Source organism: Festucalex cinctus, chromosome 13, assembly GCF_051991245.1.
Source record: "Festucalex cinctus isolate MCC-2025b chromosome 13, RoL_Fcin_1.0, whole genome shotgun sequence".
NCBI classification, from domain to species: Eukaryota; Metazoa; Chordata; class Actinopteri; order Syngnathiformes; family Syngnathidae; genus Festucalex; species Festucalex cinctus.
The window spans coordinates 15,538,177-15,559,250 of NC_135423.1; the positions used below are offsets into that span (position 1 = coordinate 15,538,177).

At 37.7% G+C, this 21,074-nt stretch overlaps 1 protein-coding gene across 3 annotated transcripts in view; it reads right to left on the reverse strand.

Moving 5' to 3' along the window:
- Positions 1–21,074, reverse strand: part of veph1 (ventricular zone expressed PH domain-containing 1) — a 68,736-nt gene that overhangs the window by 11,180 nt on the left and 36,482 nt on the right. The window contains exons 7-12 of one of the 3 annotated variants that reach the window (XM_077541290.1): positions 17,766–17,986; positions 16,270–16,458; positions 15,061–15,449; positions 10,574–10,713; positions 10,327–10,461; positions 7,206–7,323 (exon numbers count right to left, since the gene is read on the reverse strand). In XM_077541290.1, the coding sequence (XP_077397416.1) occupies positions 7,206–7,323; positions 10,327–10,461; positions 10,574–10,713; positions 15,061–15,449; positions 16,270–16,458; positions 17,766–17,986 (1,192 nt within the window). Of the gene's footprint in view, positions 1–7,205; positions 7,324–9,899; positions 10,172–10,326; positions 10,462–10,573; positions 10,714–13,576; positions 13,695–15,060; positions 15,450–16,269; positions 16,459–17,765; positions 17,987–21,074 lie in introns of those variants that run through there. The other 2 variants (XM_077541291.1, XM_077541292.1) reach the window with 2 other exon arrangements.

Consider the following 21,074-nt stretch of genomic DNA (forward strand, 5'->3'; position numbering starts at 1 on the left):
ACCCCTTGGTTAGTCCATTTGTTGTCCTGTAAACAAACATGAACCAGGTGGTCAGATTTAATAATGTAAAATATTATATTGTTTCAGTTCAATAAATATGAAACAAAACCAAATACTACACATGTTCCAATCTAGGTAACTTTTCTAGGACACAGGTGAGAAATCTCCCATGAAGAACAGTTTCTGAATCCAATATAGAGAATATAACTTTCTTTCAAACAAACTTAAGTTATGCAACGTCTTGTTTTTGTCCTGAGGACTTGAACTGCATCAACATTGTCTAGAGACTGTACATAAGGCGCCAAAACTTGACAAAGAAATCCGAATATATCACATTATGTGTTCAGTTGTACTGAATCACTGATGCTTTTCTTCACCTGGATGCGACCTAATATGGGCAACATATCAATCATGTGAGCCGTCATACTTCTTGTCAGGCTGCCAGACAAGAACACCAACTGAACACGCTGCAACACAGTGCGGTGCCGCCTGGTCTGCTTCATCCGACAAATATTCAAAGTTTTTCTGTGCAGAAATAAACGTGTCTGACGCATAAATCTTCCCTCGCTTTGAATGAGACACCTGGAAAATGGTCTCAGGATTAGTTGTGAGCCTCGGGCTGGGACGTCACAACCACTGGTACAAGAAAAACTGACGTCAAAGACGAGCTCAACCAAAAAAACGTATCTTGAGTCACAAATGATGTGGATTCAGGTCATCAGTGTGAAAAATGCGCTTCTGGTTTATTTAAATACTGTATTGTATGAAAAAAGTGGGTCTGTCTGGGTCTGAAAAGGAGCAAAAGAAGATGAATTCCATCCTATATCAAATGTGATTGTGAAATGTGTACATGTAACGAATACCCAGACAAGATGAGCAATAAAGGAGAAAACAGTCAGGATTTTGCCAACAAGCTTCCGACAAGAGTAATCAGCTGTCAAGCGTTAAGTGTGTGGTCGTCAGTCAAGCTGACACCAGGACCTTATCACCATCAGTCAAATCGTGCAGGCCATCAAATGAATCACTTCACCATGGTAATTCATCATATAAAAAAAAAAGAAAAAGAAAAAATAGCATGATCGTATATATGTGGTCACATGATGGGATTATTTCAATTTGGGGGCACGGTTATTATTATAAATAAAATAAATATGTGAAAAATCTGGTACAAACATACAATCATTAAAAAAAATCACAGGACTGATTTTTTTTTTTTTTTTTTTGCAGTAGGCTACTGTACTTTTTATTTAATAGCTGGCAATATATCTCGGATACCTTGTCTAATTTAACCTGGGGGGAAACCTTCAATCAAGTGCATAAATGGCTGAGGCATGCAGAGGTCTTATTTCAACTCTATCACGCTGTCATAAATCACTTTGACGAAGTCCTCACATCTACTAGATGAGTCGTTGATGAAGGCAGGAGATGTGTATAATTGTTCAGAAAGAGGTAGTTACAAAAGGGGCTGAGTGTCCACCAGTGTCACAATTTACTTGAGAATTCCGTTATTTTTCCTGAACCGTGGAAATTGAAGGAAACAGGACAGCCGAGTGGTACACATGCTGAGAACAAAGTCATGATGAAAGTAGCGACACAACCCAAAGCAAATTTGGCTACATTTTGCATTTGTCAAGAAATGAAGCAATTCACAAAAGACTCATGCTCGAGTATTGCTGCATCACACAACTTTGACATTTTAGCCATGTTCAATATCAACAAGGAGCAATATTTTGATGAATAATTGCCACACAAGTGTAAAAGCTAATTATCAACCGTTAAAATGAAGCATAAAGTCGATAAAATAAACTACAAATACTTCTAGCATTCTTCTCTTCTCATGTTTTTATTCTCGTATCAAGTGTTGTAAAAAAAATCACAATAATAAGCAAAACTCGTTAATCCTTTGATGCTTAATGACATCGGTTTATATGCTGATGTTTTCTGCAACTGATTCATATTTTTCCCCCAAAAACGGATCAAAAAGCAAAAAGAAAAGGAGTGAGTGTAAGCACCAGTGTAAGTACCGCCCTCACAACCGTGCTCATTACCCTCACTTCAAAGACATTCCAGATGTTAAACTTGACAGTTTATCATCAAGCAACATGAAGTCATGAATTAAGTAGTGGCTCCAATTTGACCCGTGATAGAACCACACCAACCAAAGTTTTATGCTGCTTTATGCATGTCATGTTCAAACACTGAGGTTGATGCCGTTTGTTGTTATTGTGAAACTTGATATTGTTTGGAGGAAATAAGAACATTTCCAGTGGAAAATATGATAAATATATTCTTTGGACAGTGAGGTGCTTTCTGATTAAATGCACACATTTCCATTATTGCTACCATTTTGTTTTAATTTTTTTTAAATAAGATATGGATGGATGTCTGTATTCTCCACTACTGTTGTCAACAGAGTATGGGGGAAGAAAAAAAAAAAAAGGTTTGTTGCAATATGGATGCCAGTAGACTCCATCAAACCGCAGATTTTTCCTCTCATTTTGGCTGGAGGAAGACCAAAAACTGGCACTAACATCAACAAAGACACACCCAATTTCTCCCAAACGGCCTAAAACCTTCTCTTGCGAAGCGATGGTTAAGCTGATGACTGACATTTTCACTAAAATGAGTCAGACATATGCACAGAGGCCAAAACTGAGCAGCTAAATTAGCCTTAAGCCTAGCAATGATCCTGATAGCAATGTAAAAGAGCAGTGCAGTGAATTGAACATATTATGAGCTGTGTGCAAAAGGACTAGGACGAGAACTACCTCTCTCTATTGTTACAACCTGAAAGTCCAAATTATCTCTACTTCCTTACAAGCTTTAATTAAAACCAAGTCCACTGAAAGCATAACTGACCTGATAACTGTAAGACAGATTTGCATTCCTTCTGCTGATTCTGTCAAATAACAGTCTTTAATGTTGGGTTTTACGAATAATGTGGAAGATTTTGTACTTGAACAACTAGGAATGCAACGATAAAATATTGAACCATTAAGAACAATGCGGCTTTATGGAATGTGTTTTTACAGATTTGCAAATCATTTTGCATGATGGCTGTGTGTGTGTGTGGACCCACACAGGCAGATGAAAAACCTCTTTGTGAGGTAATGCCCACACGCACCCCTTCTCACATGGTTAAAAGTATGATTACAATACAACTGAGTGAAAACTGTTGACAGAAATATAACTGCTTGGAAACGTTTCTTGAAACACGTCCCATACTTTTATCGAAGCACAATTAAGCAATATGACTATGCATCTCCAGCATAAACCTCTTGGTACAATACTTCCTGAACACAATGACAGTCGTGTAACTTGAAGAGTCAACACGTGTTTATTCTGAATGCTTTCAACAGAGCTACTATGCCAATTGAGATAAGTCCATGAAAATAACCATCCAGCGGTGAGCATTTATTGCTAAAGATTTCAAAACCTTTTGTCAGACGATTTAGACTATTGGATTGGTAGATGAGGAGTGCAATACTTGGCCCCTTTTAACTGTGCACTGTGGGTTGAACGACTTCAGATTTTCTGTAGTCAATGCCCGTGTCACGGTTGTCGAGTTGATGTCAACTAATCGATGACATCATTGATATTTTTTCATATATATATATTTTTTATAAATCCTTTCTTTGCACCACTTTGATCTGACCAGCCACTTGTTTGACACCTTTCATCACAGAGACATGTAAGCACTTTCATTTTTTTTAATTACATTACATTTTTAAAAATGTAAGCAGTTTCTTTAATAAAAACATTTAAAAAGTTCTTACATGTTTCTGTGATGCTCCAGATAGATATATGTGGAACATAAAAAGAACGATGTTTACAAAGTCAACTTTCTGTTTGAGTCATGGAGATTTGACATAAGTAAGCCCTGTCATGAGCAATAATGTTAATATGCCACCGTCGCATAAAAAGTTGGACTGTTCACTTGGATGACTGATCATATTTCCACATTTCCAGTTTTCCACTATGACACAGTTGACTGCGGGCCTATTTTATGGATATGTTGATGTTTCACAATTTATATGTTGGACTCTATGAATACTTTTTATGTTATTGTTAACTGATGAATCAAGTCCAATATCTTCTGGCATAAAAGGAGGTGCTGCAAATTAATTATAAACCTTGCAAAAATATTACTCTACATTTGTTACAACAAAGTGTGCCTTGTTTCTTGTCAGCTTGACTGAACACGTTTAGTTTCTGTTCAATCAAAACACAACGTGGAAACTGTCTAATGTGTCCAAGTATATCAATGATAGCTTATAATGCATTGGGTATGTGTAATTGTAAAATAATGGCAGATAAATATTGTTTTTATTGCACCAAGGTTCTAGGATAGACTGATGACCATTCCACAGTGTTCTTTTGTCCACGGTCTGCTGGGATAACTCCAGCCCACCTGCGACCGGTATAGAATATGGACTGGATTTGTATAACCATTTAAAGAATCATCATTATTGTTAAATATAACACTTGTTTTTGCGACATAAATCAGAAGTTCCTGTTTGTAGTGGAATAGCGATAAGAGACTGCTGCTCAAAGTAACATTATAATGGATTGTGTGGAACCTTAGAACACTTGGACTGCTGCTCAAAGTGCTCACAAGACTTCAACTTACAACTCAAATGAAAAGAGCACGTTGTTTTCTATACGTTTATTAAAAAAAACAGACATAATGCTTGGTAAAATTCAATCATCGCCTGCCTGCTTGCACATTCTCCCGCCAAGATCACATGGAGTACATCCAGAGTGAAAAAGACAAACTTTGAGCCCATTTGACATGAATACAATCTGTATATTAAAAACAATTATGTCTTTGACATTGCTTGCATGTGTACCATCTGCTCTCACTTTTCATACAAAAGCCTTTTTGGATAAACAAGAGTCAGTCGAGGACATTTGTAGAGTTGTAGCCATTTGATCACACGCACACACACACACACACTGGCAAGGAAAGTGCAAAGCAGAAGCTTCTTTAAGCCCCACTAATGTAGATATGCTAACACATTAGATACACCATTATATCAATGGGTATTGATACACGTTCACCCAGCGAGGCTTAATTGCATTCCCACCTGCCGAGTTACCGTACTTCCAGCAGGGGCTGGACTGGCCATCTGGCATACAGGGCAGATGCCCGGTGGGCCGGTGCAGTAAAGCACACATTTACTGTAAGCTGCCCTCTTGCATAACTCATAATGGTTCCATGTCCAACTGGAGACCATTAGAGTGGAACCTCTAAGGTTGTACACAATCCATTCCAGTACAATTATTGACCTCATATTCTTAGGGATTTCAGGGGAAAGAAATCCATTACGAAAGATTTGAAGTGAAATCCATCCTTTCCTGATCTAATCCTTTTACTCCACAGGCAATGTTTTTTAGGTACTGTAACATTTTACCATTCAGAATTACTTGTGCATAAAGAAGTGAGTTGTAAAACATGAAGAAATGTGGAGACAAACGTGAAGCAATATAAATGCTTAGGAGGTGAGTCACTTCATAAAAAGACTTTACTTTCCTGTTGTACATTGATTGGCTTTTATCCTTGAAGTCTTGTCTGAGATCATTTCAATTTAGTGACATTATACAGTAGCTGTATTTGTCACAAGCATTTTGACCAAATTCCAAACTATACAACTTCACGGGAATTCAACCTTCAAAGTTCCACTGGTCTGTCGTCTCCATTCAATCTATTTAAGATAAGCTGTCAATTTCTGATTTTTTTTAACACTGATTCTACAACTCTGTCGCTCTCATGCATGCATCCGAGTTAAGACAGTAAACAACAGAGACAATTTGAAATTGAAGTACATTGTTTTTATTCGTTCATTTTGCCTTTCGGACACACCCGACAAGAAAAAGGGCTGACGGGATGAAGCCGATGCTTATTAATTCCCGTCTCCAGAATACATTAGGGCTCTTTTGTTTTGTTTTTATTAAGAACCTTTGCTGAACATATGTTAGGAAAGCAGTACATGTCAGACAAGATCATTGCAAGATGATGTTATAGACTTCATTACTGCTGCTTCTACTTCTGTTCTTAGTCTGCTGAGCTTTAGATGTGGAGTAGTTTAGTTTAGGTGGAGTAGATCAATGACAGACGGGAAACAAAGTCACAATTAATCACACTAAAAACTCTTCTGTTACGACGTTATATTCAAAACATATGGGAATTATGGAACTTTCCATCACTAGTACTGGTCATCACCAGATGAGTTGGTGCTCATTGTGTTTTTATGAAATGAAAACTCAAAAAATAAGACTTCAAAATTTGTAGGAAAGCCCAACTTCGGATACACATCCATTTATACATTCCAAAAATATGGAATATGATAGAGAATTTTTTTCGTTATTTTTTTCATTTTATTATTTTTCTGTGTTGTTTTATTATTATTATTATTATTATTATTATTATTATTATTATTGTTGTTGTTGGGCCCTTGTCAGCCGCTATGCAGTTGATATGGTGCTGTATTTGTCACCCTTATTTTGTCATATGGGCCTTTATTCTGTCATATAATTTGAGAATGGCCTTAACTGGAGTTCACACGTTTGTCAGTACGTCAAGTGACTTTATGTTACTTTGTATTTTTTTTACATTAATATACTCTGTTTTTTTTAACCTTCCGTATCACGTCTGCTTTTGTGTCCAAATTCTGGACGTCACGTGATAAAAAGCCACAACATCATAAAAAATAAAGATGTGCATATTCTGACCCAGATTGAGATCTTAAGTGCTATAATACAATGTTTCACCATGTTACAAATTCAACTTTGACATGTGTTCTGCACTTCAATCATCTCTGCAGCGGATAGAAGAATCCAATGCATCACTCTCTTACACACCCACCCGCGCTGTTCTTAATGCGATACAGGGACGGAGACACTTGTACAAACATGACATCATCAAGGCTAAGTGCTCTTTGAAAACGGGTCACTGGTCCAAAGTCAACTAATCAGAGCTGATTGACTGACGACATAGACCCTTCACAATGAACACAGCAAGTATTTTTGTTACCTGGAATATATATTCTGGGAATATATTACAACCCCTCAAGGGATTACGGGTCACCACCACATGGATCATTGGAATAGCTTCAACGCTGCATTCCAAAGGAACTGACTGCAACTGAGATGGTGAGGAGAGGTCTCTGCAGGAAATGATCTTTTGCATGTGAATGTGTGTGTACCTGTGGCCTTCTCAGGGTTGTTGCACATGAAGCATAACCACCCTCCCTCTTCTTCACTGTAGCCAAACAGGTCAAAGAAGCGAACCTCCTCCAGCTGCATCTGGAGACTGTCCAGGTCCTGAAGAAGCACAGAAGCACACATATAAAATCATATTTGAAATGAAACCAACTCACTTCTGCGATTAGCTGGCAACCAGTCCAGGGTGTACCCCGCCTCCTGCTCAAAGCCAGCTGAGATAGGCTCCAGCACCCCCCGTGACCCTCGTGAGGAATAAGCGGTCAAGAAAATGGATGGATGGACCAACTCACTTTTATTTCCAACATGTTACTCAGAGAAATACCTCATTTATATGTGGCAGCCTTCTGAAATCTGATTAAAAGAAATACTGCTGGCATGAAGCCATCTATTCGAAATACAAGAGTGAGTTTAGCTTCAGGTAATGAGGTAATTTCTGTGGTTGAAGATGTGTGGTAGATTCACCTGTTTTCTGAAACTGAGCTGTGATTGGTTCTTAACCTGAGACTTGAGCAACTGCGATATCATTTTTCACTTGACACAAGGCCGCCTTATGATACTGATAAAAACTGCTGGAGTTTGCTGTATAACTCATATTCTACTAACGCAATTATAACCAGAATACCATATTTAGAGGAGTGGGGTTGCATAGTGTGCAGGACTAAAACTGCCAAAATTAAAATAAATAAATGCTAAAATAAATACATAGTGAAAAGTGAAAATAAAAATGGATTTAAAAAAATCTAATTAAAAAATTAAATACAAAAAATTTTACATAAATGGAAATAAAAACAACAAAATATGTATACACCGTACGATCTCTCTGGGTGTTCCGACGCACCCAGCGCATCTGGCAATTTGATGACAGAAGAAAGCAAACACTGTTTGGCCTAAAAGCGGGTACATATTAATTTTTGTGCTGGGGCAAGTCTAGATTAATATGTTTGTCAATTTGGTAGACGCACTACGCATCCTTGGGTGTTCCGGCACGCCGTGCTACTGACCCCCCTGCGCATCTCGCCATTTGGTGACCAAAAGTGGAGGTCTGTTATGTAAGAGACTGGGAATGTAACACAATTTTGGTGCATTTAATGGAAGCCCAGGCAGCCAGATTCGGCGAGTTGCGGACTTGGATCGGAAATTAGAGTTTGAATGTTCTCTGCGGGTTTTCTGAATTTTTTTTTTCAGGTACTATGGCTTCCTCCCACATTCCAAAAACATGCATGTGGTTAATTGAAGACTCCAATTATCAAATTATCCATACGTTTGCCTTATAATAACACAATAAAAGTTCTAGAAAGCAAACATCAGAGCCAATAAACTCCCTTGCACAGCGTAATGAGAAATAAACAGTCACTAATCAAACACATGCATTTTATTTTAGTAGTGCATTGATGTCAGTGTGCGTGTGTGTGTGCGTGCCAGGCTAACACAGCTGGGTGGCCTTGACGCATCAGAAAAAGGTCCTCCAGGCACACTTGAATGACAATTTTAGATGAGGAACATATTTGCAGTTAGACAACAGGATGTGGCCATGAAGATTGTTTGGCTGCTGGATATCCTCACTTAACCCCATTTGGCATCTCAAGAACAACGCTGCATGGTTTACTCGTTTTTGATCAGGTTGATGAATGGATGAAAATACTTTGATGGGTGACAATATTATGTCTTCTAATATTGACACAATCAGGTTCATCCATCCATTTGTGAGAGGCGGAATACACAAAGACACAGAGACAAATTGACTATTTACATTCATATTCACACTCAGGCAATTTAGAGTCTTCATTTAAGCCAACATGTTTGTCTTTGGAAGGGTGGAAACAAACTGGAGTCATGAAGAAAACTTCATGCAGTAAGGTGAGTGCCATGACCCATGACGTGAACCCGGGACCTTTGACTACAAGGCAGACGTGTGAAGCACTCTCTTTTTGACAAACCAGTTATCTCAAGTGTGACTCGTCTCTTCCTCATCTTCCATCCTGTCTCCCGTCTTCAGGCTTGCTCACACCTCCTCTTCCTCTGGCAAACTTTATCAACAGAGCAGCTATATCAACAAAAGTTTCCACTCAGGATATAGGGGGGAAAAGGGTGAAACAATAACCATTAATTATCTCCTCCACCCCAGACTTCCACTCAGCTCAAATTCCCTTCATATCTGCCACTATGCCTCCTTTCCTCTTCCTCTTCTCTCCTTTTGAAATGACTTCAGACCGTTTTGGGAAAATAACCTCCACTCGCTCCTACCCCATTTTTAACTACCAGTTGTCCCTTTTCCACATTTAACTAATCTATTTCCTCTCCCCCATAAATTCTCACTTTTGTCATAAAACTGCTGAGCTGAGTCATAAAAGGCCGAACTTCAATTCCAGAGGCCTTAAACATCTCAACAGTCTCTGCTCTAAATCTCTCTGTCAGTGATAATATTATTCCTGTCTCGCAGGATCCCGTTCCTCCCTCTCTCTCCTAATATGTTTTACATTTTGTTAAAACATCTTAAGATTTATTTTTCACACCCTACACTCACTTCAAACCATGCTTGCAACAAGCATGCATGTTCTCACTAACTTTCATGGACACAAAGTACTTTCCTTGAGTACATGAGGAAAAACAATGTGCTGTATCATGACATTTAGAAGGAAATTGTGCAAAAAGGTCAGCAAAATGAGCATCACGAATCGCATATGGCCAAACAGCTGTAGCACACTGCTGCTTCAAAACACTTCATGAATATGACCGCCATAATGACACAATGTTCTGCGTATCCATGGCATACTCAACAAGTATAAAAACAGCAAACACTATTACAAAGAGTCACATAACAAATGAATTCCCCACAATATGATTGGCACACAGCTACTCACTTTGTGAAATTGTGTCCACACTTGAAACAAACATGTCTGAGAGCGTTGAACGATAAATGGAGATTTAACAGCCGACCTCATCGCCACTGTTGGGGGCCACAAGATGATTTATCAGCATAAAACTGACCATTTTCTAAAATGTGTTTTTATTGCAAAAAAAAAATATCTTTCCAGTAAAACATTTCTGCACTATTTGCGGTGTGTGTTGCAGCGAGACTTCCCATAAATTGTGCTGAAATACCTTTCTGTGTGGGGTGGCGTGTTGCGTCATTGCCATGTGGAAGCTGTGAGCTCCTTTGAGTTGAGTCTTCCCCCAAAGCGAAGCTAACCTCTGAACACATTCATCTCCAGAACATAGCGGAACTTTGGACTTACTCTAAAAAAACAAAACAAAAATGACAACAAAGTAGCACAACTTGTGACTAAACTAAGTGTAAAGATGAATGCGGTGAGTTGAGTTTTAATGATCGCAAGGTGTTTGGGTGCACCTGTAGATGGAGCAGCATGATGTGTATCCAAAGATGAGGCCGGCGGCTGCTCAAGTTGAAACTGGACTTTGTGTACAGGCAGTAATGACCCTTCAGGGGACAGGAGAACGACAGCTTGGCCACACATCCTCTGTTTGATTCTGTAATGAAATATAAAAAAAAATGCATTGACAATTCTTAATTGAAGGTCTTTAAACAAGCCTAACTACTTTCAACCAGTGAAATCACAATGTCTACTATTATTTTCCTGCTGCAATGTTGTTGGTTTAGTACAGGGCTCAGCAACCTTTCCTGTCAAAAGATCCATGTTTGGCCAAATAAATAACAAAAAATCTGTCTGAAGCGGCTTCATATTGTTCATATTGTTATTCATATTGTTATGAAGGAAACAGTAAGTTAGTGTTAGCCTCATGTACCGAGGGCCCAAGAGTTCATTTGAGCTCCACCATAAGACAAAATTATCCAGCATCCAATGCAAACATTTTCTTCTCCCTTTCACTTTTGATTTTTTTTTAATTATTTTTTTTCGGAATTGTTCATACTTCCTTTTTCATACATTTTTATTTTTTTCTGCCTTTCTGTCCAATTTCTGCCATTTTTTTTGACAATTTAATGGACATATTATGATTTACTGCCTCTCTTCTTCCTTTTTTGGATATTTAATGGCTATTATTGGACATTTTTTTATGCCTTATTTGCAAACTATTTTCTGACATTTTTTGCAATTTCAAAAATATTTTATGATAATTTAATGCTTTTCTTTTGTTTTTGGACATTTGTGTTACTTTCTGAACATGTTATTTTCTGGTTTTGTTTTGGGTTTTTTTTTAATTCAATTCTCTGACATTTTTGGCAATTTCATGAACATTTTATGATGATTTTCTTTTTTGGCATTTTAAGGTAAATTTTAGGACATTTTTAGGTAATCTTTAAAAAAACATTTTCCTCCCTTTCTGACGCTGACATTTTTTGGAATATTTAATTATTCATTTTTTTAAATCAAAAGCATTAATCCATTTGAAGAAAATTTTGTCTAAAAAATGTGTAAAAAAATATTAATTTCTACTTTTTTTTTTTTTTGTTTTAGATCCACAGGAAGTCATATGAGAGGAAGTAAAGAGAGGTTGCAGACGCCCTGGTTATGTAGAATTTAATAAAAATGCATGTTCCCGTACTAAATCATTCAGTTGTTTAACAGTTTGTTTTGTTTCTGCATTTTACGAGTATTCATGGCGTGATTGGACAGAGGGCGCGCAATTGCTGTTTGCAATTTTCTGTGTGATCTTCTCTCCCTAATGAGGAGTGCAAACACTTCATGTTGGTAGGTCAACATGATGACATCATTACAAATGAAACCACCCCTGACATCACAGTTTGAGTTTTTGGGCTTGGTTCTTCACAAGAGAGTTAATACTAAGCATGTAAACGGAAATGTTTTAACTGTGTGATGAGGAGTAATGCTGTGTTGATTTACATAAATTAATCTTCAGATGCATTCAATTCAAAGACAGCAAAGGAGGAGTTTATTTTTGTAATGTTGTTTCCTGTTTTATGTTGCATGTGTTAAATGACTCCTGGCTGGCTCTTGGCTCAGAGGTATTCAAAAGTATAGCAAACACATCCCGTCATACATCATGTGCGCACCTATGGGAAATGATGGCGTATGATTTTCGTGCGGGTGCAAGTCTGTTGCACCTGTTTGGAAATTTGACTGCGCCATGCTGGGCGTTCCGACATAGCGGGGGCATGTCCTTTGACATTCGCCTGTAGCGCATCTGGAGGAACATGCAGCTACAGATTCAATGAAGGGCTATAATCTTCATACATGGAGAATTGTTTGACATTATCCATAAAAGAAAGATTCATGTCTAAAAACCTGTTGTGTCTTGTCCCAGAGTATAAACTACAAACATTTGGCATTCAAAATTTGAAAGCACAAAAAAATGGTGTATTTTTTTCTTTATTATCGTTTTATTTCAATTTATCATTTTTTGTTACTCACATCATGTCATATGTTATGATATCATAAAAGTTGAGGTAATGCTAGGTACCTAGCGCTTTTGCCTCAATTCTTTTAAAATACTTGTCCTTCCAAAATTGACATTTTAGGTCAATCTGCACAAACACAGCCTTTGTTATGGAGCGGTATGACTGTTTTTAATGCTAGTTTACGTATGGTTTATAACACATTTTGATCACATGAAAGAAATAATCATCATTTAATTAAATGTGACAGGAGCATCTAAGAGAACAAAAACACAGATGATATAATGTGCAACATGGCGGCCAAATATGCTGTGGACCGAATAGTGTTGAAAATTGCTCTAAATCCCTTGTACCAAAACAAAAAAACAGAACTCTAAATAACGGACAATGAGAAGAAGCATCTGACCTAAGTGGAAAAGACCAAGATAAGTTTTTTTCTTTTAATTTTAACATTTTTCACATGAACTGTTGACCCACTGCTTCAAAACAAGGTCACCTGCCAGGACTACAGTTTAAAGGTGCACGCACACACACACGCGCGCACGCACACACAGCATCATCACACATCTTTTATATTGTTACATTGAGGCGTGTCAATTTTTTCTTATAGGGATGTAACCCAATACAACCCAACTTTCTTTCCACCTGTGTCTTGCTTAATACTTAACCATCTACAGTTCAATAAAACACCCAATTGACCTTAATATATATCAACACATGAATTTAGTAGTTTAAGTGCCATTAGAATGAAATGTAGGCTGCAAACAAACCAATTCTCACTTAGGAGCTTGTCATAAAGCCGAGCCATTAATCAGGCATGCAAACAGTACCCTGACATGCCCTTTGCGGGCTCACTGCTCAGATTGAAGGAGAGTAATTTAATATTTGCTGAGCTCTGGTGTCTCAGAACCCTTGTTCAAAACACACATATGTTGAAATTAAATTAAATCTAAGATGAGATGAAATCACACATTTATGCCCTCTGGATGGGATTAAGATGACTATGAAATTACTTACCCATTGGAGTAATAAATCCATGTCTGGTTGAAGTTTAAAATTCAATGATGGAATGCTGAGTCTGAAATACTGTTACATACATGAGTATGATGCAGGCATTCCTTTATGGGGACAAACGCTAAAAAAAAAAAAAAAAAAAAAAAAAAAACGATCTCTGTCCAAGGTTCGGTAACCTGTTGTGAAGTCATTGTGTGAACTGTTCTGACTGAGGTATTATAATTTTGACATGTTGCTTGGGTGTTTAGAAGACAAACCAGGCGCACGGATCAAACATTGTGAGATGTCACATCACTTTGTGGACACCCACACACTTGCGGCAATATGCTGTCGTTACTGGATTTTGTGTTAATGGCAAAGGCAGGTATGCTGTGCTATGACTTCACATGTTTACATTTGCTGTTGATTGTTTTCTAGATTACATTCATGTGGAAATGGTAATATTTACAGTATTTTATTGTATTTTTTTGTGGATTAGGAATTAATTCACTTGGGCCTTCTGCCTGCTGTGTGATGTGCAATAATTTACATTCCTTGCTATTTTAGCATATCTATAATTAGCACACACTCACAAGGCAAGTCATAAAAGGAGCCTCATGAGACCTGTATGTATAAAAAAGATTCATGAATAGCTTATTTACACCATAGTCGATCAATTACATTTAGAAACAAATCCAATAATAATAATAATAATAATAATAATAATAATAATAATAATAATAATAATAATAATAATAACAATGATAATAATAATAAAAATAATAATAATAATAATAATAATAATAATAATAATAATCATTATTATTATTTTTATTATTATTATTATTATTATTATTATTATTATTATTATTATTAGTAGTAGTAGTAGTAGTAGTAGTAGTAGTATTTTTATTACTACTATTATTAACTTATTCAATCCCAAAAATGTGTCTGTATGGTTTTTTTTGTTTGTTTGTTTGTTTGTTTACTTTTTTTTATGCAAGAGCATACAGAAGGCTTTGAAGCAGCTTATGACACATGAAGAGGTGGTTTAAAGCAATGGTAGTTATAAAAAAAAAAAAAAAGGCCATCAGGTGGCAGCAGAGTATAAGAGATCAGCCAAGGCCATGTTGCAACAAGCTCTTTTTGTAAGTGTTTTCACCAGGAATATGAATATTATTGATGAAACTTAGTTATATTCTAATGCTAATTGATGCAAAACCGATACAAACATACTTCCCCCCTTTTTTCCTGTTGAAAGGAGAGTCTCTAATCTTTCTTTTGTCATGTTTTTATAGCAATAGAATACAATATTCTGTGGCCTTGCAAAATTAGTCAAAATCAAGTAAAACAGCTGGGAGCGAAGGGGGTTGCTTCTGTGAGAATGGCTGGGAGTGAATGAGTTAAGCTTGTATAGTGGGTGAAAAAAATGTGAAAGTCAATGAATGAACTGTAAAGCGATGCATGTGTGTGCTAATATTAATTAAATACATCATTGGTCATCTTACCTTCTATGACACATTGCGCTGGTATGGGGATCTGTTGGACCATGCCCTTACAAAACTCTCGGATCATCTCCAGATTGTCTCTTAAATGGATGAAGAGTTTGTCAGCTACCCCCACCTCCTGCGCCTCCTCATCTTTGTTCTTCTGCCCGCTGCGAGTTCTCTCTTGCTCTTTGACCCCACTGTCTGGCGCAGGGGCAGCCGCGGAAGTGGGTGCGTTGTCTGACAGTTTCTTAGCGGGAGGCGTCACTTCCCGGTGTTCTGTTGAATGCTGGCAGGGCAAAGTGCTGGTGAATGTGATGTCTGGATTCAGCTCCACTTCTTCTCGATCCTCCTCGCCATCTGAGTTGAAGGACCGTGAGTGTACAGTGTGAAGAGCCAGGCTCTTGGACCTAAGAGAGGTCAAACTGTTACCATGGTAGAATGCAACATCAAGCCAAAAAACATCTACAGTGTAAATTATGGTCTAGTTGATCCCTGCTACAAATAAATAAGACACCACATTGGGTAAACACCAGCCACAAGGCGTACATTTTGCTCGTGCTTGTTACATTTAAAGGGGAAGTCAACCCAAACATTTTCCTTACAATAACATGTTTTTTGCAGTCAAAACACGGTATTCTGATTAATATTGCGTTTGTGAAATTTGAGTTAAGCAGCAAAATCTACCCATTTTTATCCATCTCAAGCAGCCATTTTACCACTTGCTGGCATCTGAAAATCATCACATCAGGGCTCAGGTAACAACCAATCACAGATCACCAATTTTCTGAAGCTGAGACGTGATTGGTCGTTTTAGATACAGTGTGCCATCTACTGGTGAACTTATAGAATGCAACAAGTAGAAATATAACAGACAATAGTTGGCAGACAGGATGTATGCGCTGTTGTGGGAGTGATCACAGCCAACTTCAATCAAGGCCAATCAAAGTAGCTCCTCCCATTCCCTTTAAATTTGGTGTTCCAGTCGTGCACCGACAGTCACGACATGGCAGAGAGGAGACAACTGTTTTTTAAACCAAAACATCTGCCCCGTGATTTGGGCACTTGGAAGCCACCCCACTATCCACATCGTTCGTGTTACCATCTATGCAACCCATAGCTGTGCTGAGCCGACCAGTGTGATGATTTAAAATATATAACAATAACAACAACAACAATAATAATAATAATAATAATAATAATAATAATAATATCTTATTCTCCCCCCACCTGTTGAATCTCATCTCTCGTTGCTCATCCCTCAGCGCTTGGTTCAGGCTGTATCGCCGCTGGGCGGCGGGAGAGTCCTCCTGTACGTCTGCCTCACTTGGCTTCCTCGGCTCAGACCCACCTCCTCCTGTTCCTCCTCCTTCGCGTTGAAGCGATGCATTGGAAGATGGCGAGCAATGCCCATTCTCACTGTAACACGCACGCACACATACAAAAGTAAATGTAATTAGCATATGAGATGAAACTTACATTCATTTCTGCAGCCACCTTCCATCACTTTCTGGCTTTTCGATATTTTTCTCATTCTCACATTGGCTGGCTCTAATTTTTTCAGCAGCCCCATTTTGCCCCAGCCTTTTTATGCTTCTTTTTATGAACTGCCAAGTATTCCCTCAATCTTGTTCTTTGTTCATGCCTCAGTTTCTTCTGCCAAAGTAGTTAATAATAATTGCTATGGCACTCAGTGGAGCGCAGACTTCAATCAAGGTTGAACTGTTAACAGAAGTGTGAGAAAAATCTAATTTAGGCTAGTTTGTTCATATTTATGGTTGTTTGTTTGTTTGTTTGTTTGTTTGTCAGTATGACAGCTATCAGGGTATTTTCTGGCTCATAGTGAATGATTGAAGTAGGATTACATAGACAAGCTGACCTGCGACTCTAATGAGGACAAACAGCATATTATCAATTGTTTATCAATGAAATTGATACTTTCTCAGCACCTCCACAAAATTGCATGCCTGCGTAGATTTTGCAATCATAAAAAAACAAAACATCCTGCTTTCACGCAGAGCTAAAAACATCAAGGGTTTTCATTCGTCTCTCTGACGAATGAAAGTTTTTCTTACCACTCCGATTCACTGTCGTGTGAGGAAAGGGCCCCAAGCAAAGCCCTCACGCCTGCACACAATGCGTTTCATCCTCCCAAACACATGCTGACCTGTCATGCATGCATGCTTTTATTATGCAACACTGTGCGTGTGTGTGGTGGTGGGGGGGTCATCATAATGTGTTCAAATTTTGGAAATTTTCCCTCGATACAAATAAACAAAAGACAAACACAAACACACAAACCAGATTATCCTCATTGTTGTTAGACCAGTGGCATTAACTTTTTTTTTTTTTTTTTCTAAACTACAAACAGACGGCAACGTTTAGTCACTGCAAACAGATCAGTGACACAAAATCAGCCCTATTAGAAATCTACAAACTGACCTAAAAAGGTGATGGTAACAGAACTTATGGAAGAGGTACTATTGAAGACCATACATTTTTGTAATTACCAAAGAAAATTGCAACGGGTGCTCGACTTTGGATTGGCAGTCAATCATAGGGCACATACGCATATACACATTTTCACTCACATTCCCACCACAGGAAATTTTATAGAAAGCAAAGCTAAAGCACATAAGAAAATAACAGCTCAGTAAAATATTGCAAGATAACTAGCAAGCGTGCCTTTGTTTATGGAGAACAAAAGATGAATGTGCCGCTCTGACCTGCGACATGAGGTGGCACTCTCCTCCAGTCGCTTCCCCAGAAGTCTGGCTATGGCTGTGAAAGAGTTGCTCAGCCTGTAGAGGTCTTTACCGTAGCCTCCAAGCAAAGACGGGTAACGGTCTGTCAGGGCTCGGATCTCCAGAAGCAGTGTGTGGTGAAAAGTGTGCTCCATGTTGCCCAGAAGAGAGACCAGGTAAACCAAAGAATGGTGTGCATGTGCCTGGTGATAAAAAAGGACACATTTACAATTATAGAAATACTTTTCTTCATACGTTCATATCTCACCATGAAACTCAGGGCCAACTTTTGCCCATGGTAATGTGTATTTGTAAATAAATATTTGAATTTCAGGTCGAGGCTACATATTTTTTTTAAACTGGCATATTTATTCTTAACCAAACTTTAATTTCTGGTGAAGAAAACACATACCTCACTGAATGCACATTTGTTGAAGACTTCTAGGTTGCTTCTTTTTCTTTTAAACACAAATACTAGACCCACAGGAAAGCTTCTATATTCCAAACTACCTTCATTCATCACCCTGCTTAAAAAAAATACATAAATGGTCAAAAAAACAGATAAAACAGGCTAGTCACTTTTGTCGCACACTAGCAACTACCAGCTAGATTTTCATCTTTTGACGCTGTGAGTTCTAAAATCTCATGTACGCTGGCAACCAGGCTGCATGATTACCCCCCTGTGCTGTATCTAATAACATAGTGTGAGTGGAGCAAAGGTGGTAGGATTCAGAGTCAGCTCTATTGAAATGTTAAATACAAATCCAGACCAACAAAGAAAGAAAAAAAAAAGTTATTACGATTGCTCTCCGGAATAATAAATTGTTACATAAGCCCTTCATCAGTCTTCACAGTAGAAAATTACATTTAATAAATAAACAATACAAATTTGCAGAAAACATCACATGTATGCAAATAAAGGTCACAAAAAAAAAAAAAAAAAAAAAAAAACAGTTTCGGAAGATTATGTCAAAATAGTGGGGAAATTTGCTACTTTTACAGCACTTACAAAATGGACTAATATGACCTATATGGCTATGAATATTTATTAAAGCCATGAAACTACTGTATTTTCATGTCACTAATTGTCACTTGATAAAATGCTCACTACTCAAGTGAAGTGACATAAAGTCTATTAATATCTTTTTCAAGTCAAGAAAATAGTTTGCTGCTATGCACAATGTGCATGCGGAATAGGCCACTTTTTTTCTTTTTTTTTACTCATGACTGCCACCTTTGGCCAAAAGTGTAACTGCAGCATCTGTGTCAAGCTCATGTTTGGTGCGTGTCCGAGTACGTGCGCTAGAATAAACTCTTATTCTATTTTATTTTTCATTTTTTTTAGTTTTCTTAAAGTCTGAGCTGGAGTTTGGGCTGTTTTTTAGTTTCCATCCCAATTTTGTCATACGCTCGCTAACACAACACTACTATGTCGTAGCGTGACATCAGCATCCACCACCCACCACCCAAGAGAAGATACAATTTGATTAGTGCAGTCACAGTTCAACAGTCACGGCTCTTTGGACTCATCTGGGCATTGGTGGAGCATGCATGATGTTGAAAATTCTTTAACATTAACATTTTAAATTCCACAATACACCTTTAGGAAATAGAAACTATTGGTTAGATATATCTAACAAAAAAGAAGAGAAACCAATTGGTTGTTAGTTGTTAATTGTTTTATTGTGTCCTTTTTTTATTCATGCCTTTGTTAGATTATTTGATAGGATACTCAAATAATAAAATATTCATAAGCTGCATCCCTACAACTCCCCGTAATATTGTCATGTATTTATTATTTCATAAAACCCTTGCTTCAGGTCCACTGGGATTAACCTGCAAAGAAATTGTTCTTCAAAATTACAAAGTTGCCCCGCAAATTAAGTCATTGATTAGCAAAAACACTCCTCTTAGAAAAAAAAATCTCCTCAAATCAATACAGCTCCTAATTCCAACAGGTGTATTGTTTATTGATTTTTTTTTTTTTCTTGACTGGTTTGAATTTTCATATCCTGATTTTTTTCTTCTTCTTTTTTTTTTTTTAAAGTTGTCTCAGTATACAAGAGAGAGACAAACATGAGTGATGGATGGGAAGAATTTTGTTTCTGCATAGTTTGGGCATGTTTTACAAGTTCCCGCTGTGGGATAATAACCTCATGTGGGGATGCTAAGTCCGTGGGCTTCCACACAACATGCCAAGGAGGTATTTAGGAGTCTCTAAGGTACAACATAAGAATGAACCAGAAGCTTGTTGGGTGAAGATTGCAGATAAAAAAACAAAAAAACAAAAAAAACATTATTACACCTCAGTGCTTGCTTTATTGACTTGATATTTTATGTTACAAAGAGCTACAGTGCTTACAAGCATTACACCAAAAAGCAGTTCTTACATAACGTTCATTTTAGAGCACGATCATGTGAACGGTTTACAATTAATGCCAGAATCGTAGGAATAGTTCCTGGGAAAAACATCCAGAGGAACCAACATGAAAACGTTCTTTATTTTTCAAGTTTAAAGAATAATTAAAGGCTGTAATTAATCATTAATTTATCCATCTATTTTCTATACTTCTTTTAAGGACTTGCAGCTGAGCTGGAGCCCATCCCAGATGACTTTGTCAAGAGCTGTGGTTCATACTGGACTGGTTGATATCCAATAGAGTATTAGTTTTATGTTCTCCAAAAAAAAACAAAAAAAAAAACTGGACTGATAAAAGATAAGAGTCAAATTACATGGAGGGATCCAGACTGTACCAAAAAGCACAAAAGAACACTACAACTAATAAATAACATACCAAAGCAGTTTCTTTACCGAAAACCAACAAACCCCACAAAGATGTGTTTTTTCACTTTTTGATTTTGATGACACACTAAGCACTCTGTTTTTTTGACTAGTGCAAATCCAGTGCTACTTTTGGCACGAGGAGGCGGATTAAACCGGGTATTTGTAATTTTGCAGACGCATGCGCCCTTAAAAAACGGTGCCATTGTGGGCATGATCACAGCCAAATTGATTCACTGTCAATCAGTCCGGGTCCTCTTATTCCTTTTAAATGTGGTGCAATGGCAGTCTCATATGAATGGCATCCAGAATCTGTCTTCTTGGGCTCACAGCAAATTCACCAAAATTGCATTAGATCAGTGATCTATCTACTACGGCAGATTTAAACGTGGTCCCAACAGGCGCATAGTTCAGACGACTTTCCGCCACAAAAATGTCAGACGCGGCAGACAGCGAGGCTTGCGCCTGCATTAAATTCAGGATACGCCAAGAATATCAGCATGCGAAAA